This window comes from Mustela putorius, unplaced genomic scaffold (genome assembly GCF_011764305.1).
Source record: "Mustela putorius furo isolate JIRA1106 unplaced genomic scaffold, ASM1176430v1.1 tig00003937_pilon_pilon_pilon, whole genome shotgun sequence".
NCBI lineage: Eukaryota > Metazoa > Chordata > Mammalia > Carnivora > Mustelidae > Mustela > Mustela putorius.
In genome coordinates, this window is record NW_025422082.1 from 2418198 (window position 1) to 2441523 (window position 23326).

General features: G+C 55.0%; 1 protein-coding gene across 1 annotated transcript in view; it reads right to left on the minus strand.

Moving 5' to 3' along the window:
- Positions 1 to 3490: 3490 nt before the first annotated feature.
- The window catches only part of GFRA2 (GDNF family receptor alpha 2), an 85601-nt gene continuing 65765 nt past the window's right edge, over positions 3491 to 23326 (minus strand). Inside the window, exons 5-9 of the mRNA XM_004763327.3 lie at positions 17900 to 18009; positions 17229 to 17369; positions 15222 to 15394; positions 5795 to 5848; positions 3491 to 4907 (exon numbers count right to left, since the gene is read on the minus strand). Of these exons, the coding sequence (XP_004763384.1) occupies positions 4785 to 4907; positions 5795 to 5848; positions 15222 to 15394; positions 17229 to 17369; positions 17900 to 18009 (601 nt within the window). The 3' untranslated portion in view covers positions 3491 to 4784. The remainder of the gene's footprint in view (positions 4908 to 5794; positions 5849 to 15221; positions 15395 to 17228; positions 17370 to 17899; positions 18010 to 23326) is intronic.

A 23326-nucleotide genomic window follows, 5' to 3' on the forward strand; every position in this document is an offset into this window, starting at 1 on the left:
CATCCCAGCACACAAAGAGGTGGACGGCTCCCTCCAAGGCAGACCTGGGACGAGCCGTGTCTGGAGCAGCCATGCCCGGGGAGCACGGTACTTGCAATTCTCCCCTTCTTGAGCCCACACGGTCCACACCTGGATCTCATGAGCTTTGTTCACAGAACTCCCTCACCGTGTGCCAGGTAGGCTGGAGAGAGAAGAATAGGCACGGCTATAAGCCCAGATTACCTAGAGCCCCCCAGGGAAGGGACTGCCTTCCTCAGGCCAGCCGTGGGCCAGCACCAAGCAGGGCACAAAGGAGGCAGCTCCGTTGGGCGGCAGCCTGGCCCCGCGCTCGAGCCCCGCCGACCCTCTGCCCGATCTGGGGCCGGCTCACCCCATCTGTGCTTCATTCTGCTCGTTGGCAGAATGGGGAGACAGAGCCAGCCTCGCTGCATCCGCGTGGAAATGAAATGAAGGCATGATCATGCAATTTTAGAACCGTGTCTGGCACACAGTGGGGGCTACGTAAGCATGCATAAATCTCACGTACATATCTTTTTAAATATCCACATTTTGTTTCAGTTTTGAGCAACGCTATTAAAATCCTCCTAAAATGTTAACTGCCCTTTCTCTGCTCTATAAGGTGCAGCCCAAAAAAGCACATTAGTTCAGAAATGGAACATGGCAAATCCATGTTCTGATTAACTGATGTCTCAGCCCTGAGTCTACAAACCACATCTTTGCGAAGGTTTCAAAGCCCTTTCCGTTCACTCACTTGTTTTAGGATAGGAGCGGAACAATGAAGTAGCATGGCCGGGTTTTTAGAAAACACATCTGAACTTAGAAATTCCAAATGGCCACGCGGGCAGATGGGGCTGGTCCCCCCTGCTCAGATCGCGGGGTGGCTCCCTGGGCAGGAAGAGCAGCTGGGTGTGGGCCTCTGTCTGTGTCTCTCTCCCTGTCCACAGCTGATGCAGCTGAAGGGCCTTCAGCCTCATCTAACAGAACTTTGCAGGTGAGATAACCCAGGCTGAACAAGAGGATAGCAACCAATCTTTTTAAACCCATTACTATGATATCAACTTTTTACCAGTTTTGGCTCCAAATGACTGGTTTTTCCTCAAAAAAATTAAATCTGTTTCTAAAAGATAAATATCTACTCCCCACTGAGACTTTAGGGCAACAGGCTATGAATACATTTACTGATATTAACACGGAGGGTGTGTCCAGTTTTATCCCCTGGTATCTTAGCCTACAAGAGAGGGAAGACCCAACTGCCACTCACTTCTCAAGTCAGAAAAGGCTGGCAGAGAAGTGGAGGGCAATACTGGGGTTTCGCGCTTACGTGCAAAAAGGCAGGTCTTTGTCTCCTGCAGGCATTAGGCAGTCTCTGGGACAAGGTTGGCAACTAGGGACGGGCACACGCACACACCATCCCCCATGAGGTCCTCGGGCATGAAGTTAAGCCATCACAGGTGGGCCATCAGACCCAGGGAGCCCAGGGACCAGAAGTTAAGCAGCATAGGGGTGGCTAACCAAGGGCCCCTGGGTGGGCAGGAGCCCAGACACAGGTGACAGCTGGTCACTCTGGCAGCCTGAAGAAGCCTGGCATCAAGAAGGTCTGATGAAGACGGCAGGACCCAGCTGGGGCCTGAGGATGGAGTCAGGGCTTATGTCTTAGAAGGATTTAGGAGAGCAGGGTTGGGCTCAGTCCTGCAACACCTGTGTTGGCAAACAGGTTAGGAAGATAGAAAGTGGGATGCAGGGAACTGATAATGATCCAGCGTCTGGTCTCTGAACAAGGCAGAGGTGCAGCTAGGCAGCCTGTCACTGAGGTCAGCTAGGCAGCCTGTCACTGAGATCAGCTCGGAACCTGGGCACAGATCACTTGATGTGGCGTCCTCTGTGATCCTGAACTGGCCTTCTTGGATCCACTGCCATTACAAGTCTCCACTGGGCCTGCAACCCAGTCTGAGTGCTCCCAGCTACGTTAGAGGAGGGCAGCCCAGTGTGAGCCAGGCAGGAGGCAGATGTCTGGGTTCTTAACTGAGCAAATTTGTCCCAGGCTGGGAGCTTCTCCAAGGAGGGGAAAAGTGTTCCTCTGTGGTCTCAGTCCTGACAAGGTCCTGGGGCCTCATTGCAGACTGATGCGTGCCCCAGACCCAGAATCCCCCAGGGTCAGTGACAAAGAAAGCACACTGTACAGACCATGCTGACTGGGGTAAAGGCACAGTGAGCCTACACTTCATGTAGCTGACTCTCCCCAGAATAACCCTAAAATGATCTCAGCTCTATCTCTGGAGCCCCCACCATGTTTCCCCTGATTCTGTTCCTGCTTCCCTTCACTGAACTGTCCCCCAAACCCAATCTCAATGTCTAGGTCCAAATGTCTAAATGTTAACTGAGATTCATTCCGACCATTAACCGACTTACCATTAAAGTAGTAGCATTTTTGCTCTTCCCAGTTTTATTTACATATTTTGAGAGGATCACGGAGAACAGGAATCATCCCAACCACAGGAATGAGTATTTAATAGTAAAATTCCAGCTATGTGATACCTGGAAAGGGAGAGGTTTTCAGGCAGAGTAAAGCTGTCCCACAACCGTTCCTCCTTCCTAATGGCACCTCCGTTTCATTTTGGGAGATTTCCTCTCCTTCGTTATGCAAGCCAAGAGCTTATATCACACTAGGAATGCCAGACATGACATATTCTCCTCTCCCACCAAAGTGCGGCAGGAGGTGGGCACAAGGCCCCAGTGCAGCCAGTTGGGCGACACTTGGTGATCCTTCATCCCAGAGGCAGCAGCATGCTGACCCCCCAGATCATGCCTCCTGTCCCTCCAGATGTCCTTTGGTTCCTGCCCTAGACTCCCCTGGTCCCCCCCCTTCCACTGATTCTGTGAGCCTTCTCCCCCCAAAGCTTTTTAAGTTAACCAGTCCTCGCTCTTCACAAAGAACATGGATTCCCAAGTAAACTTCACGGCCACCTCGACCCAGAGTAAGGCCAGCGGTGGCTGACCCAGAAGGCCGGATCCCTGACTTCACAATCACATACCCGTCATAAGCAAGAAGTCCCAGTGGAAAGATACCACCAACAGGACCACTTAATAGGACCACCCAGGCAGCCTTAAAACCCAGACTCACTCAGGGCATCAAGGTCAAGTTGTCCCCGGCCCTCCATCCTCCCCACTGCTTTCTTTCTCTTCAAGGCTAGGGCCAAAGCACATTGGCACTGACTGGTAAAGGGAGCAGGAGAGGACGGGTGAAGAAGGGCCCAGCAGGCTCAGCCTGGCCAGGATGCCAAGATCCACCAAGTGGAAAACTGTCTCCTAAAGGAGCTCCACCACCCACACCAAAGACACAGGACAGATGGAGACACGTGTGCACATGCACAGACATGCACACACCCTCCCCAAGGCCCGCCAAGGGCCCAGGTAAGTGGCCGAGGGGTGGCACTTGGCTAAGAACAAAACAGGGGGAGAAGGCACGCCCAGAGTGAGGCAGAAGGCAAACTGCTTCCTAGTATGTTTATTGGAGCCTTGGCTAAGTATGAATCCGGATCAGGAACCCCCTCCACAGCCCAGTCAGCCCGACGGGGGCAGAGACACGGGGAGTCGATCTTCTTTTTTTCCCCCCATTATAGACAACATTATTAAAAAAAATAAACTTTACAATAATACATTTTTGTTCATCTGTTGGGTATTATTTCCATAGTTTTGCTTCTTAAAAAAAGGAAAAAAAGGGGAAACCACACAATATATGTATATGGATGTGTATATACATATATGTTGAGAAAGGAGGCGTGTTATGTACACAGAGTTGGCGTTCGTCTGGGAAATGAGGAGAGAACGTGGAAAAGAGAGAGAGGGAGCCGAGAGGAGGAGAGAGCTGCAGCCACCAGAGCATGGGGCAGACAGGCGTCCCACCGGGCTCTTCTCTGCCCCTCTCAGGGCCCCCGCTCCCTAGGGTGGGGGAGGAGGGAGAAACCCACCAAATGGACCCACAAGAAACCAAAAGAGCCAACAAAGGATCATTTCTCTTTGATTTCAAATTCCTGCCACCGAGGAGGAAGCAGCAGCTTTGAGCTAGTGCCCAAGCTTTGCTCCCTCTGCCCCAGGAGATGTCCCAGGAGGGCTGAGTTCCCAAGCCCCCCGGAGCTTGGCCCTGGCCGCCCCCCTCCAGGTCACATCGGGGAGCCCAGTGCCACGCCCTCCCCAGGCCTTGCTGGGGGTTCCCACGTCAGATGCAGATCCACTCACCCCACAGACAAAGAAGCCCTTGGTACCCCATCCTCGAAGCCCGGTGGGGGTACCAAGGGACCCGGTGGGACCCCCAGTGGCCAGCTTCACTGCCCCACCCCCCAACACCCTCTGCCAGGCCCCCCGCAGGTCCCCGGAGTGGGTAGCTGGAGAAGGGCCGCCACCCTGCTCCCAGTTAGTATCAGCACAGCCACGAGTCCCTTGGGCTGCAGGGGTGTCATCTTGGTCTCTTACATCAGCAGGATCCAGAGAGGAAAACACCAGGAGAAAGTGAAGGGCTTTTCTAGACCCCCACGCCCTTCCTCAGCGCTGGGTTTCCCCTGCCAAGGGACCTCTGGGCCAGCTCTCAGGCTGCCCACCTGCTTGTCTGTTTGGTTTAGAAAAACTTCTCCAGAGAAGAAACCTGGGAGGAGACAGGTTCAGAGACAAGGTGGGGGAAAACATTTTTTTGCAAGGTGTGTATGTGTGTCTGTGTGTGTTTCCATTTTGCCTGGTGGGTGTTCTCATCTGTGCAGTTTCCAGAAATCTCCCGACTTGATTCCCAGAGCCTACAAGGCCAGCTTCAGCATCAGGAAGGAGACAGCGGTCAAGGCAGCCGACGGTGTGGCTCTGCAGGGGCCTGAGTTAGGTTTGATCACCTTGTTACTCCCTGGGATGATATTGGTCGTGAGCTACAGTCAGGTACATGGGAGGGGTGGGGGGACAGAAGCAAAGACACAACAGAGGACAGAAAAGCAAATGAGTCAGCAGGTCTGGGGTCAGGCAAAGAAAAGGACTCAAGAAGTAGAGTCCTCTATCCCCTGCTCTCCCGGGTCCACCCAGAGGCCCTGCTTTGTGCTCCCCTGGAGACGGAGCCGGGCTTCCACGGAGCTGACCTGAACCCTGGGCTCTGGGAGCCAGGGCAGCAGTGCCAGCAGTCCCCAGGAAAATGGGATGATGCTGCCAAGTGAAGCAGAGGTCTATGAACCAGAGAGGAGGGGGTATAGTACTAAGATCTCAAGAAGTTCCCAAGGTCCACAAGCACCCTGGAGAGGAGAGGAGAGGAGAGGGAATGGAGGAGAGAGGAAGGAGGGGAGGAGAGGGGAGTAGGATGGCAGGGGAGAGGGGAGGAGAGGGGAGTGGAGAGTGCAAAGGGGAAGGGATAGGTGGGGAAGCTCTGTTCTTCCTGATCCTAAATTTCTTTGAATCCCTCTTCTCCATGAAGCTTCCCTGCCCATCTCTGTCTGAGCTTTCCCCTCCTCTAGAAGCTGAAGCTTCCTTACCTCTCTAGCTCTTCAATATCACTAAAACCAGCAAAGAGCAGATGCAGACAATTGTCCTAAAGAGCCAGGAGGGCTTGAGAGGGCCTCTGCTCAGAGCAGCTGCTTGTGTCTCACCCAAGGAGATGGCCAAGGGCCCGGCTGCAGCCCTGCCTGCACCCCCAGCAGTGAGTGCCCACCCCAGCCTAGACCAAGAGCTCAACTAGCCCGGCCAATGCAAGTGAGTCTGAGACTCACCTGGGAAACATCCCACCTGCTTCTGGCCCCCACGCCCATCCCCCACTCTGCCCCTCACTCACCTCTGTGAAGCACATGCTTAACTCTTTGGAGTTATTGGCCTTCAGCCCCTGTTCCTGTGGAAGAGAAGGTACTAGTAAGGACAGACCACCAGAGCTGGCTCTCTGGCTGAGCTTTGCCCCAGCACTTGAACGAGACCAAATAACATATGGCTTTGCCTTCCACCATTGGCATCATTAAGCTCAGGGTGTGTGAGGAGATGCCAGCTGAATCCCAAGCAGCAAAAAGACCCTTATGCCTTTTTTCACACCATCAACACTTAGGTCCTGTCTCCCCTGGGCTCTTGGAGAAGAGATTCCTAACTCTGCTCCCCAACTTAAGGCATTATGTATTAATAAACCATTTGCATGTCTGTCAACTATACTCAGAGCTCTTTGATGAGGCAGGGACCACGGCTTCTTTTCCTTGCATTGGACAGTGCCTGGCTCATCACCCCAGCTCAGTGAATGCTCTCCTAGATACATGAAAGGATGAATCAATGAATGAATGTCATAAAGCAGAACAGGGATCCAAGTGCCAGCTCCAAGAAGATCATGAGCCCTTGTCTGGGCTTGTGGGAAACAGAACTGTAATTGATTAATGATGTCTGCCACTGGTGCAGGTGAGGAAGACATGGGCCACAGGGCCAGGTGTTGGCCATGCCACTCTAAACAGATGTGTGGCCTGGGGGAGCTCAGCATCCAAGGCAAGGAATGAGAAAGGAAGGCTGGCTTGCTGATGATTCCAGGATTCTCTGCTCCTGGCATAACCGCTTGGATGCAGGACCAGAGAGTGTGCAGGAGTAACCGTCCTTTGTTACCGTCATCATAATGATCCATGGGAACCAGCTGGGGGACATGGTGTTTCTACCCTGGCTTCGAACGGCTTGGTTCCCAAGGCCCTTGCCGAGAATCTCTGGCCACCAAAAGCACTGGGAAGCCCAAGAAATTATTCCTAAATTGCTGCTCTTGGCCAGAAGTATCAATAATCCCTTAAACATCACAGGCAATCTACCACCCAGGGCATCTGGTCAGCTAAACAGGACCCCAGCTGTCACACAGAGGCCAGCCAAAATCAAAGTCTCTACCAACAGTGGAGACGTGAGCACGGTGACGATGAGCAGGAAAGGAAAGGAACCAGGGACCTGACCCAGGAAGATCTCATTCAAGACTACAGTGTCAGTGACTTCAGCTGTCAAGATCTAGCCCGACCAAGCCCCCTACATTTGTGGGGCTCTTCGGAACCCAAGGACTGGATTCTACCACCCCCACCAAGTGGAGCTCCAGCCAGGGCGGTGGGAGGCCACTGAGGGACAGAGCCTGCCCATCCTGCCTAGGGGCTGTGCTGTCACCATAGTCTTCCATCCAACTGGCCTCCTCTTCAGCAATCTGCCCTCGGGCGCCAGCCTTGAGCAACTTGCAGCAGCACCTGTGGCATTTTGTGCCACATGGCCCAGCTGCCCCCCCCCGCCCCCCATCCCATGTTCTTTCTTGCTGTCACTGGTTCAGTGGTCTGGCAGGCCTCTGTCCCCTCCAGCACAAGTCCTCTCCAGTGCATCCCCTCCCCCAGTGTCCCTCACTATGCAACCTGCGTAGAATCAGTCAGTCAGAATCCACGTCCTCACCCCCCACGTCAACCAAACTAACTCTGTTTTGGTGTTAGGCGTTGGAGTTACATGCAAAACCGATCTTAAAAAATACTGCTTCAAAAAAAAAAATAAATAAGGTTTGAGAAAACAAGTGAACTACGTGACCTCTGAGGCTTCTGCAATGGGACGCCAGCTCTCAGGGTCCTTGGCACAGGTGCGGACCCCACTGGCTCTGGAGGGCAGCACCCCAGGTGACCCGGCAAACAAAGGAGCATGGGGACAGCACAGGCTCAGCCCAAGGAGAGGGGGTGAGATCTGAATGACAACCTGCAGCCAGCCATGGGCCTATGGCTGGGCTTCCCCTCAGAATGAGTGGACTCCACAGGCTCCTCTTAAAAGCAGAGAGGAGAGGGGGCTGGGCCTAAATATTTGAGGAAAACGGAGTGGGGGAGGAGCAGGAGGAAAGAAGTCAGGGAGAGAGGAAGAGAGTAGCAGCCTCGAAGGAGCCAAGGAGCACAGACAGCAGGGAAGGGGGCGGGGGAGGGCGGGGACAGGGAGGAGCAGGTGGAAGCAGCAGACGGATAACGGATAATGGAGGCAGTGAATGGACAGGAAGGGGGGGTGCAGCAGAGGAGAAGGAGGTAACAGAGGAGGAGAGGAAGCTGCCCAGGAAATGTTTCCATCCTCTCCTCATACCTGCATTAACAGGAGAAAGGGGCACAGCTCCCCGGGCCAGCCCCCAGGCAATCCAACCCCAGGGGGGGCCCTGGCAGGAGCCACAAGGACTTTGGTGTGAGAGGACTGGCTTCCATGAAGACCAGGGCTAGGACCTCTAGGCCTGCTCCCCATTACTCACTGGGCATCCATCATCCACAGCATGGACTTAAGTCCTTCTGAATCAATGACCAGTCAGTCCAGCAGGCTCCGGGCCCGCCGGCCACACACTGAACTGAACGTGTACTGAACGTGAGGGTGACATCCGGGGCTTTCGCCTGCTGTCCTCAAGTACTTCCTTCAGGTGCTCGGAGATCTGGCTCACAGACTTTTGTCCTCACAGACCCATCCAGCCTTTCCCTGTTAAGCCAAAGGGCCCTAATCCTTGGTGTTCATCCCCACAGGACCACTCCCGGATCCAAGGAAGGAAGAGCCTGAGAGGCCAGAGCCCCAGACTCAAGTTGTGTTCATCCGGTGACCCAGGCAAGTCACTTCATCTCCTGTGACATCAATTTCGCCATCTATAAAATAGGGCGAGATCAAAGCACCTCACTGACCCACGGTGACAATTACACGAGACAGAGCACACAGCCCAGCAAGACACCACACCGGTATAAGGGCCCCTTAATGCCACAAGGCATAAGGCTGAGCCAAGCTTGGTTCTGCGTCCTAAGGCAGGGCCTCAGGAAGGCAGGCCCGGCCCAGGATGGGGCCAGGAGGTGAGAGCCAGGGCCAGCTGGAGCCCGGGGCTACCCCTGCCCTACCTGACAGCCGGAGAAGCAAAACACAGGGGCTGGCCAGGAGCACCTGACTTCCAGCAGACACAGAGCAGACGCTGAAGGCTGCAGCAATCTTCCCAGGAGCCACCCCGAGACCCTCACCCAGCCCTGGCCACACAGAGCCATGTGGGGGTTTGCCCACCAGCTGACCTCTGAAAGCAGCCTGTGGGCAAGGTGCAGAGAGAAGGTTCCTCTACATAATAGCCAAATGACCGGTGGCTCAGATCCACTGCCTCTCTCACCCATCATTAACTTTCCCCCACGGCTCCCACAAGGGGTTCCAAAGATGAATGACTCACAGCACTGCTCACGCCCTAGTGAAAGAAATAAACATCCACACAAGTCACCTCAGGGCCAGCTCCGGAAAGGGGAGCGGAGAAGCTGCTCCCTCCCCGAATCTGCCAGCTATAGGCTGCCCTCAAAGGCTGGGCTCCACCCAGGCTGCCTGTGACACCCACTCATCCAGTTTTCCTGGACTCCTATGGAACAAGTTTAGGGGAACAGAGGTGAGTTGCTTCAACCCCTGCCCTGCCCCTGCTCCATCTCTGAGCCTTTTCTCTCCTCAAGGCCAGCTCAAGGGCTGTGGGGCTACTGTGTCCCAAAGGGCACAGGTCTGGGCTGCAAGGACAACAGGGGGCAGAGCCTTTGTGCCCTTGGCTATAGCGTGGGTTGCCTTCAGAGGATGAGAGCAGCAGGTGGCACTGGGGGACTAGAGCGGGGGTAGGGGCTCAGACACAGAGGGAGAATGGCATCAAAGGCAAAGCTGATCCTTCTAGAAATTTCTCCCAGAGGGGTTTTTCCCAGGCAGCTGAAAGAAATTACTGTCTTTCTCTTTCTCCCTGCCCACCTCTGTCCCCACTTCCAAAGCTGGGTCTGGCAGTCCCAGGGCCCTGCCAGCCTGGCCTAGGTGCCGGGGACCAAGTCCAGTGTTGCATCCATAGGAACACTGCATCTTCTGCTTCTGTTCCTGGCCCCGGCCCCAGATCTCAGTGTCTTTGGCCACCTCCCCTTTGATAGGCCCACCTGGTAACTCACGCCTCTTCCCCTCCTCTCCTCACCCCCTCCCCCCATCTAGCCCTACCATCTTGCCTATGACTATCAATGCTGACAAAAATCAGACAGGTCCACAGGTGTCTCCCCCTTACCAACCAATGTCTACCTTGGTCCCAGGTGGAGGTCTCAGACCACAGAGCTCATCCTCCCACCACCACACTCCCCAGTCAAAGGCCCTCAGAGCCCCCTCCACACTCCCCACTGCAGCTTGATCATCAGATTGTCTTCCCACCCATCCTTCCCATCTAAGTACCTGGTATTCTCCCCCAAACCAGGGCCCGTGGTTCTTCCAGACCAGGGGGCAATCAAACATTTTCTGCAAAGGGCCCAGTTCATGAGTATTTTTTTTTTAAAGATTTTATTTATTTATTTGACAGAGAGAGATTACAAGTAGGCAGAGAGAGAGAGGAGGAAGCAGGCTCCCTGCTGAGCAGACAGCCCGATGCGATGCGGGACTTGATCCCAGGACCCTGAGATCATGACCTGAGCCGAAGGCAGCGGCTTAACCCACTGAGCCACCCAGGCGCCCTCATGAGTATTTTAGACAGCTCTGCCCGTAGCACATGGATAATGTGTAAATAATGGGGTGTGGCTGTGTGCCAATAAAGCTTAATTTATCCAACAGGTAACAGGCCAGATTCCCTACTGGCCCCATCCTGCGCTATGCGGACCACGTGCCCTTGCTCCCACATGCCCCTCCGCCTGAACGCCCTCATCCACTCCACCCCAACTCCCCTCCAACACACTCAGCCCTCCCTGCTCTTCCAGGCCTAGCAGCGGGGTGAACTCAGCCTGTGAGTCCTCTGCATCCACTCCCAGTCCAGAGCAGTCCTCCCTCCTCCGGATCCCACGATCCCATTATCAGCCTCCCTGATGTGCCGATGGCCTCCTCCCCCAATTATCTGAGCAGGCCTTGTACCCATCCTACGTGTGGAACCAAGGCCCTGGCCCACTGAGCTGGGCAGCCTCAGAGCCTGGATCAGAGTAACACGCAGTGAGGATCCATGGTGAATAAGTGAATAAAGGTCCTGACGGACAAATAAATAAATGACCCTAAGGGAGTCAGAGCAAGGAAAGAAAAGCAGGAATGCATTCAAGTCTTTAAGCTCGGAAATGAGTTGTATTTGCACATCGGAGCTCTCAGACCACGGCCAGACCTCTCAGTCCTCCCACTCTGATGCCTGGGGAGCTGGGCACTGGCTGAGAGGTCCATCCTGACAGCCTGAGGAGACAAAAGCATCTGCAGGCTGCTGAGGCCCTTGTAAGTGTGTAGAGGGGGGCTTGGGTCACCCCCTCCAAATACATTTCTAACGCCCCCACATGTGATGGGAACTATCAAGGGTAAGAGCAAAAACTGGCTGGAAGAACCAAAAAGATCAGAGGAGACTTTGTTGTCAGGGCCCTGCAGCCCCAAAAAAGATGAGACTCCAGGGGATCTCATGGGTCCCTGCAAACTGGCCCAGAGAAAACCACAGGGAACACCAAAGACACTAGAAACAAACCATGAGCAGAGAAAGCCAGAACTGGTGGCCAATTTCCCCGCCTCCTCCATCCGCACAGCACCACCCTGGTTCAGGCCCCATCATGTGACAGAAGAGCCTTCTGGACACTCTTCACAAGTCCTCCACAAAAAGACTGCTTTACCTCCCTACCCTCATGGCAGGCACACAGATAGCCGCCATAAGGAGGTTAGCTAGACAGAGTGGCCTGCAAGCAGGAAAGCACACAGAGCCTGTTCTAGAATGGAGAGCGGGAAGTTCCACTAAGCCCAATGAACTGGGGACGCTGGGTTCTTTCCCTCAGCCTCTTTGGAGCACCTGCTCAACACCACGCACTGAGCGCTGGGGTACGCAGGGCAACGGAGAAGGTGAGAGGCAGCCTCTGTCCCTCAGGGATGCGTACCCGGGAGAGGGAGCAGAACACATCATAAGGGGGGCTCAAGGGAGGCAAGGCAGGAGCAGAGTCAGGGGAACACCCCAAAAGGTGAATCGAAGTAGGCATTTCGCTGCAAGGGACTGGCAAGTGCACGGGCCGGCATCTTGCTCACCACAGTCCTCAGGCTGACACCAGGGGACAGGCCGGCTCAGCTTCAGATCAAGGAGGGAACTCGTACAGGGGTGTGCGGAAGCACACATAGAGGCAAGGCCAGAAGGGACAGGGAGGAACCATTTTGTGGATCCTGCCATGCTCATAGAACATCCATGAGTTCTAGGATGGCAGGGCTGCCTGGAATGCGGCCACAGCCAGGAGGGGAAGCATATGAGAATAGGACTCAAAATAGCATCCAGGACACACAGACACAGGGCCAAGTTGGGGGCCTCCTAGTTCCTGGCTCTTCTGTGGCCACCCATGTTTTTGCTCAGTGGCACCCTGACATGGACAAGAGCTGTGGACGCCACTCCACACCATGGGAAAGCCCTCTGGGTAGCCAATCTGGAGGCGGAGCCCACACAATACAGCCAGGGGACACTGTCCAGGAGCTGCAGGTGGGGGGCTCTGGACATGTCACTGTCCTCCCCCAGTTGCCATCCTTTGGGGTTTGAGAAGGAGATCTCAAAAGGCCCTCTGGTCCTAACATCCAATCACTTATGTGGGTACCCAACTGGCTGCCATCTCTGTCAGTGAAGGGGGTCCCTAAGGCTTCCCCAAGGGCCTGCGCCTATTGATGGGAAGGAAGACGGAAACAGGTAAAGTGACCTTGCCTCTCCCTCTCCACAGGGTGTGTGCCACACACCCTGGCCTCTGCCTCTGCCGCCCTCACACAGGGACCCCCCTTCTGTAGCTATGGGTGGCTGTCATCCTCAAAGGCCCCACAAAGGCCACCATGGAGTCCTTCCAAGCCAGGAGAGCTGAGGGAAAGGGCATGAGCGGGGGACAGGAAAACCACCCACACCAGCCTCCGGCGGGAAGGAGGGCAGGGAGGGGGTTATTCACTCTGCCCTCCCAGCATCTGGCCCACAGCAGTAGGTGCTCACTGAAGACTGGTAAAAGCAGAAACAGGGCCCTCCTCCTTCAGGCTCCATGAGAAGGAACCAAGCGGGATGGTTAGTATCCCCCACCCCACCCCGAGGGTCTGCATCTCTTCCTTTCCTCCTGGAACCCCCATTCTCCGCTGTCTTGCCCACAGTGACTTAGTTACTGGACTGTGAGTGGGCGGTTACAGGGACCAGGGCTGGGGAGCCCCCCCACCAGTCAGCTTCCCCTGCCCAGCCCCCCCACCCCCAACATCCTTAACACCTTAACAGGCCTTGAGCTCCTCCATACCTACGGTGAGTCACAGCAAACATCCTGGGAAAGGTCAGCAGCCATCTGCTGAGTCAGCATCTCCCTGTGCAAGCTGGCCCCGTGGGGCTCAGGAAGGCTGACAGTGCCCCGACGGACATGGGTGTCATGGGCAAGGGTGGTGTCTGGTCATGTGACAGGGGGCCCAGCCCTGACCAAGGATCTGCTCGCCTCCATTCTAGCATGAAATTGAGCTAGGACTTCTGGGGCAGGCCCCCGAGCCCCCACCAGCAGCCACTCGAGCATGGCTAGTGTAATTAGGAGCTGCCCAAGGGTGACATGAACCCCTTAGCCCAGATCCAGAGGGGTGACCTCATGGACGGCCGCAGGGCACGGAAGGGCCCAGGCTGAGTCCCACACGTAGGTATTTGAAGGTCAGCTGTTACAGCACAGAGGAACCCACCAGGAGGGAAGCGGGTTGGGCTTCCCAATGAGGACAGGCACCCTCATCTGCTCCCACGGTTCAACAGGTCCCAGGGCACCGGAACGCCTCCCACAGGGCCACATCCTGATCAAGTCCTCATCCTGGCGCTGGGGGGTTTCCAGCTTTACTGAGGTTATGACTGACCAACAAAAACTATATATTTAAAGTGTACAACCCGATGACCGTATACACATACTGGGAAAGATACATATACACATATTGGGAAATATTTGCCACAAGCCAATCAACATAACCATCACTTCACATCTTTACCATTTGCCTTCTCTTTCCCTTTTTGTGGTGAGAACACCTGAGGTTTGCTCTCTTAGCACATTTCAAGTTCACAGTATGACACTGTCAGCTACGGTCCCACGTCTATACACCTGTCCTCCAGACCCGCCACGCCAGGCAGGACTGCTCCTTTGTAAGGAAGGGCAACTCGGGACCCAACTCCCCCACTATACCCCACCACCCTCAAGCTCACTGATGTCCTTCCTCTGCCCTGATATTCTGCACAAGGTCCTCTTGTACACCCTGCCCTAGTGGGATGTGTGTGTGTGTGTGTGTGTGTGTGTGTGAAAGAGAGAGAGAGAAAGAGAGAGAGAAAGCATATGTGTGTGTATGAGTATGTGGGAGAGAACGTGTATATGCAAGTTAAGTGTCTGAGAATGTGTGTGTGTGTGAGAGAGAGAGAGTGTGTGTGTGTGTGGGTGGGTGTGTTGTGTGAGTGTCCGTGAGTATGTATGTGCGTGTGTTGTGTAAGCATAAGTGATATATGTGTGAGTGTGTGTATTCTGACTGGAACCAACCTCCTAAGCAAAGAATCCACTGCAGCCACTGGCATGCAGGCCTGCGAGCAGACAGCAGCCAGGAGAACGGCTGAGTGGGGAGCCCTATGACATGCCCCCACAGTGCCACCTGTGTCCCCTGTTGTGGCACTGACCACAGTCCATGCCCAATGCTCACTGATTTGTTCGACCCCTGACGAGACTATAAGGGCCACAAAAGCCAGGACTGTGTCCTTTTCATTCATCAATGCCTCCCTTGCCTCTCCCATTAGTCCTGTTCACAACGTGTACATAACACATGCTAGGTGGATCGATGGACGGACATATGGACAAGCAAACGAACATCAAGGGTTCTGGAGTCTGACGTAAGTCTGAAATCTTATTCTACCGCTAACCAGCTGTGTGACCTTGGGTGTGCTACCTAACCCTTCTGGGCCATTTCCCGTGTGTAAAACAAGAAGCCCAACACCTCGCTGTATGAAAAGACAACGAAAGAGGTAGAGAATGCGCTAGCACAATACCTGGTCAGCAGCAGATGGCTTGGAACGGTAACCCTTACATCTCTCTGAGCCCCAGGGCATCTAGCACAATCCTCTGATAGGACAGGTGCTTCGCACTTGTAAAATGAATGCCCGGGGAACTTATGCACAAAAAACTAGCCCCAACAGTTCCACCCTGCCTCTTGGGTCCCAATCCAGAGGAAGGAACTCATGCGCCCGGGCCCCGGTCCCCGGTTCACTAACGTCTCACCCCCGCCTCTGGTGTTGTGGTGCTTCTCTAGGCCCTCAGCCTGCCCCCGGCTACAGAGCTGTACCCCCTCACCTGGACAGATGTGCAGGTGGTGATGACGCTGGTCCCCAGGCTGGTGCTGTCACTGAGGTCATCTGGCAAAGAAGGCGCTTTCTCCACCCGAGGGGCCTGTGTGGCCTGGAATGGGGGGTTCTTGGGGGACAGGTTCACATCTGTGCCATTGCCAAAGGCCTGGATGGCATTCCCTGTTGGGGGAGAGAGCAGGTAGGCGCAAAGGAATGGGGGCTGCTGCTCATATCCCAATGCTGCCTTCTCTAGAGCAACCCAGAGCCAGGCACAGGCTGTGGCTTGTCCAAACTTACCTTGTCCAGAGCTCGTATTCAGACACTACTGACATGTCCCATGTAGAGAAGAAAACAGCAAGAGGAAAAGACAAGAAACCACAAGAGAAGGAAATGTAGAAGAGGAAGGGAACAGGGTAAATGGATGTGGGGAGCCTAGACGGAGGCAGCAGGCCGGGCCAGGGGCGGCGAGTGCCAGCTTGTCTGGGGCACCACTCCCCTACACCAATCCCCCCTCCCCCAGAAGTCCCCCCCAGTACAGGTTCTCCTGGCTCCTTTACTACCTCAGATGGCTCTGAGTCCCACTGCTGGCATTCCAGGAGCCCCAGACTCAGTCCTCCTCCCGGGGTGGCCTCCCCCACTCCCACACCATTATCACCTGTGTACTGAGGACTGGTGGGCCCTCTCGGACAAACCTGTCCCCAAGACTTGACCCTCGAACGAAGTGCCTACAGACACCTCCACCTCCGAATTCTACACACACCTCAAGGTCATCACGTCCACAGCCCAACTAGTCATCACTCCCTCCTGTTGCATCACGACTTTCTGGCCCCTTTGAGGGGTCAACTCTCCCACCCAGGTCCCTCACTATGCCTCCCTAACTGCCCCCTTGCACTAGGGAAGCCCACCTCCTAAATATCCATCCACTCCCTCTCCCCCTCCTCCCCACCACTGTTCCAGTTCAATCATGCCGTCCTCTGTGAGCAGCATCTCCGCCCTCTGAGCACACTTGCAATGGGCCCCCTGTCAGATCAACATCCCCACCACACAGGGACTTCTGCAATGTGAGTCTGGAACAATGCTACCTTCTGACACCCCTTCAGTGGCCTGCACCACCATCTCTGCCACCGGCAGGACCACCAAACCCTAACATCGTCAGGACTGCAAGGCCCTTCCTGAGAAGGACTCCCCCTCCCTACCCAGGCAACTCCAGGCATCCTCACGCTCTCTAGCAAGACTAAGGGGTCTGCAGGTCCTATAACCACTTCTGCCTAAGGTGGACCAGCATGCCCCTGCCTCATAAGCAGACAGATGCCCACTGTCCCTCAATGGGCCAGACTCTGAGAAGCTTCCAGGGTCTGGAGAGCTCCTGAAGAGCCCGGCGCAAACCTCCACCCTAGCGTCATTCACCCCGTCCTGTGATCGCAGTGACCCCCTGATGGTGTGCCTCCATGAGACTGCGAGCTTCTCAATGACAGGCACTGTGACTCATCTCTTTGAATCCCCAGTGCTATAAAGAAAGGAAGGATGGACAGATGGAAGGAAGGAAGGACAGAGGAAAGGAGGGAGGGGATTTTCACGTGCACAGAAGGCAAGGCTGTCAGGCTAAGCAAATCCAAGCAGGCAGGACTTGTGGCTAACCTCCCTCTCTAGCCTTTTGAATAGCAGTCTGATGACTTGAAAAGAAAAGTCACCAATTCTAAAGGGGAGTGGATCCTTAAAGGGACAAGTGACAGATGCTGAAAAGAAACCCGGTTGAAGCTGTCAAGAAAACAGACCAGAAACTTTTGACCTTGACTTGACACAGGTTCAAGGCCTCCACTCCTAAACTGAGGCTGGCCTACTGACCATTCAGGAGGACGAGTCTCCAAGAGCACAAAACCCAAGGTCTCTATAGGTTGCTGGGGAAGCCCCAGCACTGAGCACCCCAGTGAAGAAAGAAGGGGATGGCTAAGGCAGCCATACACGGGGCCCCTCTGGGACGTCAGGGCCACAGGGAAGGACTGGGAGGACTTACGGAGGCACGGGTTCTCAGTGAAGTCCCTGAGGAACTTCTCACACTCCTCCTCCATGTTCCCACTCCCACGACAACTGCACCAGGGGGACACCACGATGCCTGTGGGGCTGGAGTCCACGTAGTTGGGTGTCATATCAAACCCTGGGCAGGGAGAAAGGGAAGGCAAAGGAGAGAGGAACAGTGAGCCTTCTCTTTGGGACCCAGGCCCCAGACACAACAGAGAGCTGCCTTCTCCAGCAAGCAGAGCGAGCATTCTAGAACCAGGGAGACTAAGGCTCGCATCCTGGGTTTAGATCCGAGGGACCACATTTATTAGCCAGGTGAACCTTCTCAAGTTACTTTAAGCCTCAGTTTCCCCATACGTAGAATGGGGATACTAACCCCTCCCTAGTAAGCCCTGTTGTGAGAATAAAAGTAAGACAATCTGCGTATACCGCTCAGTGCAGTACCTGGAATGTCTGAGCCATGCAATATATGTTACTTCCTCATTTCAAATGCCTTATAAGACCCCGAGGACCTCCCTGCCCCACACTAAAGGGCTGGCCTGGTTTCCCACAGCAGAGAAGCGCAAGCTCAGGCTGTCCACCCTCTGGCCCTGAGCCGGGCCCCCTGCCCATGGGGGACAGGCAGCCAGGAGCCCCAACGAGCCCAGGTGCACGGGGACGGCTTACCAATCATGCCAGCGTAGGAGCCCAGACACGCCTGGTAATTGTCGGCAGGGCAGCTGGTAAGCGTCTGGTAGGAAGCACGACAATTGGCGTGGAAGTCTGCCAGCCGGGACCTGGTGTCAGGAGAAGACCCAACAGAGAGAATGGTTTAGTCTGGCTGCCTTCCCACCTTTTCTGCGGCAAAGCAGCTCCTCCCTGCAGGTCCCCAGGGCAGGAGGAAGCTAGGAAGATGGAGAGGGCGAACATGGAGGGGAACACAAACCGCTGGGGGCTTCGGGCTGGGAGCTCCTTGAGGGCAGGACGTCCTGAAGAGCCAGGGACACAGCTGAGGCATGGCAGGCTCCTAATGGATCTTTCAGTCAGAGGAACACAGTCAGAACCCGGAGTGGGATTACCAAGAATGTCCGGGACCAAGGCAGGAAAGTGGGCTCGCTCTCTGCTTGGCCACACTCCCAGGTGACTTTGTTCTAGCCTTCTCATGGAGCAGGCTCCTCCTGCCTGCAAAACGCACACAGTCATCCCTGCCTTGCTCCCTCCCAGGATCTGTCCGAGGGTCACAGGAGCCAGCCCCCAGGCAGGTGAAAAGAAGAGTTCCCCTAGGGTTGAGACACCCATGGGCTTTCTTGACTGGCCTCTTCTGAATTGGGTCAGAGCAAAGCCTCCCCTGCTGGCTCTCCTCCTGCTTCTCTGTCCCACGAGGGCAGAATCAGCCCTTCCTTCCCCTGGTGGCATAAACCACTGTCACCCTTCCCCTCTGTTGGCACCTGTAATACTACTTCATAACTACCTGGGCACCTCCCTCCTCGACCCTGATCCCCCTGAAAGCAGATGCTCTCTGGTCCAGGTGTGTCTCTAGCACCTGATGTGCAAGGTCCCACAGAACCCAGAACACCCAAGTCTAACCTGCCCCAGCACCCTGGCTCCCATCAGCCTAGGCGAGGGGTGGCCATCCCACCTCCTGTCATCACTTCCTATAGGTGAGTGCCCTTTGCCATGGGTTCCTCCTGTATCGTACCATTTGTGCCTTGTAGCAGCTCTAAACAGGAAGGAATAAGGTCTTGTTCACTCGTATTTTCCCAATGGGTACACAGTAGGACCTCAACAAATACGTGCTCCATGAGAAGGCTATGGTAGCTACAGGAAGGGACAGAACACAGCCCTTGACGCCCTGCCCCCACTCTCTCCAGGCAATACCTCATGAAGCCATCCCAAAGGGTGCCCTAAATTTGGCCACCCTGGTCCTCCACTGGAGCTGTCGCACCTGAGAAAGGAGTGGGTAGACAGAGACAAGAGGTTGAGAGGAACTCCCTCAGAGCAGACAGCTAGATGTGTCTCATCACGGGACACATTCCAGTTTGTCCCGGGGGGGTGCAGTTTGGGGGAGAGAAAGCTCCCCAGAGGAATTCAACCCGGGGATGCTCAGACATCCCCAGATCCTGCAGCCCACAGAGGTGTAGGACACGGAAGACGAGCAACATACTCACTGGCCAGGGCCCCAGGTTCTCACTTCAGCTATGCCCCTAACTCATGGGGACTCAGGCAAACCCTTCCTTCTCTGGCACTCAGGCTCCTTAGTTATCCAGTGAATAGAAAGTGCTCTTCATAAAACATGTTTTCACTGTCTGGGCAGGTGAGAAAGCTCCGGAGGCAGAGGGACGCTGCTGCTGTTTGCACAACGTTGTAATATCCTTAATGCCAGGAAGCTGCACACTCAAAAATGGATAAAACAGTCCGCTTTATGTAATGTGTAATTTCCCACCATAAAAAAATGACTGACAGAAGGATACTTCGCACTCATCCGTTTATCATTCAATCCTCACCCGCACTGAGACTGAACTCCAAGACGGGACGCACGACTGTGGTTACTGCCCCACGTTATGGAGTTGGAAGCTGAGGCTCAGAGAAGCTATTACCTGAGATCACAGCTCCTGCACAGAAGCCCTTGACGGGTCCTTGCACAGACAACCTTTTGCGTCCCGGAGAAAGGGAAATCTGCAGGTGTCCTCCCTCTTGCTCCCACCCAGGAACACACTCTCTATTCCTCAACACCCAGCCCCCAAATAGGGAGAAGCAGCGTCTCTAACCAAGGCTTCAGGTTCTGCAGAGTAAGACTTGATCTGGAGCAGCAGGAGCAGCGTGTCCTACTGTGTGCCCTGCAGGTGTGCAAAGGTGCTCTGACCGTGTGAGCGGGATGGCCTCTGCCCACACCCCAGTCTCCCAGAGACCTGGGGATGGGGGCAGGGACTTTACTGGGTGGAGGGGATTTGGAGGTACATGTTGTGGGCTGAGGCGCGTCCTGACTCCCAGCACCCGTGATGGGACCTTACTTCGGAGTGAGCTCCCTGCAGGCGTGACTGAGGTGAAGGCACAGTGGTTAAGAGTGGGCCTCAAGCCAACGACAGCGGTCTTTATAAGAAGGCGGAAGGGACACAGACATAGCGAGAACGCATGTGAGGACGGAGGTAGAGACTGGAGGGACGCACCTGCAGGCCCCGGAAGGCAAGGACCACAGGCAACACCAGCAGTGAAGAGACCGGCCAGAGCAGAGTCTGTCCTTGAGCCTTTCGAGGGAGCAGGGCCCTGCCAGCTCCTCAATTTGAGACTACTGGCCCCCAGAACTGTGAGAGATTAAATTTCTCTTTTAACCCTCCCCGCCTGTGGGACTTTGTGACAGTGGCCCTGAGAAACTCCTAAAGCCCCTCTAGGGACATCACTGCTCACTTTGGCCAAGTGCCTCCCTCCAGAAGGAGCCAAGAGCACATAGTCAGGCCCAATGGTAAGGAGCTCTGCCAGGGGGGCAGGCAAAAAAATAAAGCCAGGATGAAGCCCCTGCATGGTGTGAGCAAGAAAGCCAGATAACAAGCAAAGCCCTAGTTTCCATCTCTTCCCTACCAAAGAGGAATGCAGGTCAACTCTTAGCCCAAATACAGGAGTGCATTGCTATGCCACTTGTTCATGCTAAGCCTGACTCCGTCTCAGTGCCTCCCCAAAGCCCCCCAGCAGCCCTTCCCCAGGAAGCCCTTTCTGGGAACATACATCCCCAGAGTGGCAGACTTCACCGATTTCTTCATCCTTCCTCTAAACACACACTGAGCCCCTGCCATTTGGCTGACAGACTACGGATGGGAAGGGTCTGTGGGTCAGTGCAACATCAGAAAGGAAAACCCAGCCCCTGCAGTCAGGACAGAATGGCCACCAGGCCAGGACCCAGGACTTGATGAGAGGTGTAATGCCCACCCCAGGAGACCTAAGGGGAGTCTCCCAGGCAGCTCCACTCCACATGGGCACACATGGCCTCCTTCCCTTCTGCAAGGTGAGTTTCCCACTCACGGGCACCGGGAGGCTCGAGGACGTTGCCTGACCCCACCATCCACAAAGCCTCTCAGAATGTCACGAGGCCCCAGAAGCTGGAGAAGGCACCAAACATGAGAAAGGAGAATGTGACTTGTCTACAAAGAGAAGAGACGAAAGAAAGAGAAGCCAGAGACTGGAAGGTAAAGGAGCCCCAAGTGGGTGGGGAAAAGACAGATCCAGCTGCCAGGAAAGGAGAGAGCATCTGCCCGTGGCCGTTCTCTCTCACTCATGGCTGTGTGACCTTGGGCAGCCCTGTCATGTCTCTGAGCACAGTGTCCTCAGTTATCTAACTGGGTGAGCTGTGCCTGCCTATCTCCCTCACAGGGCTACACTGGACAGCTGGGGCACTTAGAGGAGGCATCACATTATCTTCCTTCTCTATCCAGACATCTTGTCCCCAGCACTGTGCCTGTCAAGCACCAGCAAGTGAAAACAAGGAACAGCGTTTCCTGTGTCTGGGAGAAGAAGAAATATCTGTTCAGCCTGCTGAGGTGGGTCTGCCTCCCATAAAAAGCAACCCGGGAGAGATGGCCCCTCCCCCGTCCCTCACCATGAGGCTCCAGAGTCACCCTGCTGGCCCCAGGTGCATGACGGCCTCCCTACCCACTGCTACATTCCACATCACTCTGAGGACACAGGAAGAGGAACACAGGCCCCCGAAGCCAGACAACATGCACAAAACTCCTTCACCAGACCCCTTGAAGGCCATGGCCAACTTCCTGTAAGCAGGCTTACGGGCTCCATGCAGAGCTCATGGAGGAGAGGAGAAAGGCCCAGACCCCACAGCCAGCAGAGGGGCAGGTAAAGGGAAGGGCCGTGGCTAGGCCTTCTGTTCCCCCATTTCTCCGTTCCCAGCGTCAAAGTGGCCTTGGCAAGAGAGAGGGCCAAATGGGGCCCATTAGGAGGATGGCGTGTCCAAGTCTCCAGAAGGCCTCTGATTGCTCCAACTCTGTCTGCCCCTCAAGGCAGGCTGAAGTCCATGGCAGCGGCTCCCTCTGTCAGCATCAGAGACCAAGGCGTGTCAATTTCCTTCAAGCCAGCAACACGCAGGTTCCGAGCCCCATGCGAACCAGCCCCGGGAGGTGTGTTCTCCAAGGCAAATGTTATCCTCTTCCTAACACACCGCCAGCCAGTTGGGGCTCCCTGCCCCATCCTCGGGCCTGCCGCCGCATTTCCCTGCAGACACCATGAGGTGAGCTCTCTGGACTCTGCTCTCTTGGCTAGCAACAGACTTTGTCCTTGGCCCACCCCCAACACCCAGCAAACTTCTACCTTTAAGAATCCCCATAAGAAGGATGACATAAAAGGAAGCGCGAGAGAAAGAGACAAAGAAAAGCCCAGAGAGCCAGCAAGAGAACCAATATGAACACCAGCCAAGTCCCTCCCAGCAAGACCAAGTGAAGACGGCCAAATGAGCTGGGGGGCAGCAGGTGGCTCTGTCCGAAAAACACAGACCCTCCGTGGGCCGGTCACAGCAGCAGCTATAGCATATTCAATCACCGGCAAGCGGCAGGAGAAGCATGGAGAGACACTTGACCCGCAGCCTGATGAAACAGTTGCCAGATTAAATACAGGATGTCCGTTTAATTTGAAGTTCAGGTAAACAATGAATGTTTTAGTGTAAGTCTTTCGCAGGCAGTATCTGGGACATACTAATGTTAAGCCGAACACAACTAATAGTAACACTAAGCAGTTTTTCTTCGTTCATCTGGAATGCAAGGCCTGAATTTTTATTTGTTAGCTCTGGCAACCCTATTTGACAGGCAGATGTGTTCCCACAGAGGGAAAAAGAGGCAAGGCCGGATACGCAAAGATTAACCCACGCCAAGTGGTAATCACCCAGACCGGAGCAGTGGGGTCGACTCCCTGCAAGGGACTGGTTCTCAGAGTGTGGTCTACCAAACAACAGCATCAGCAACCACTGGGAACTTGGTAGAAATGCAGATTCTCCAGGCACAGCCCAGACATACAGCCACCCGTGCTTTCACCAGTCCTGCCGATGAACCTAGGGCAAGCTGACATTTGGGGGTGTGGCTGGCCATCGGCACAGGCTGCAGAGCGGGACTTCTGGGGCCC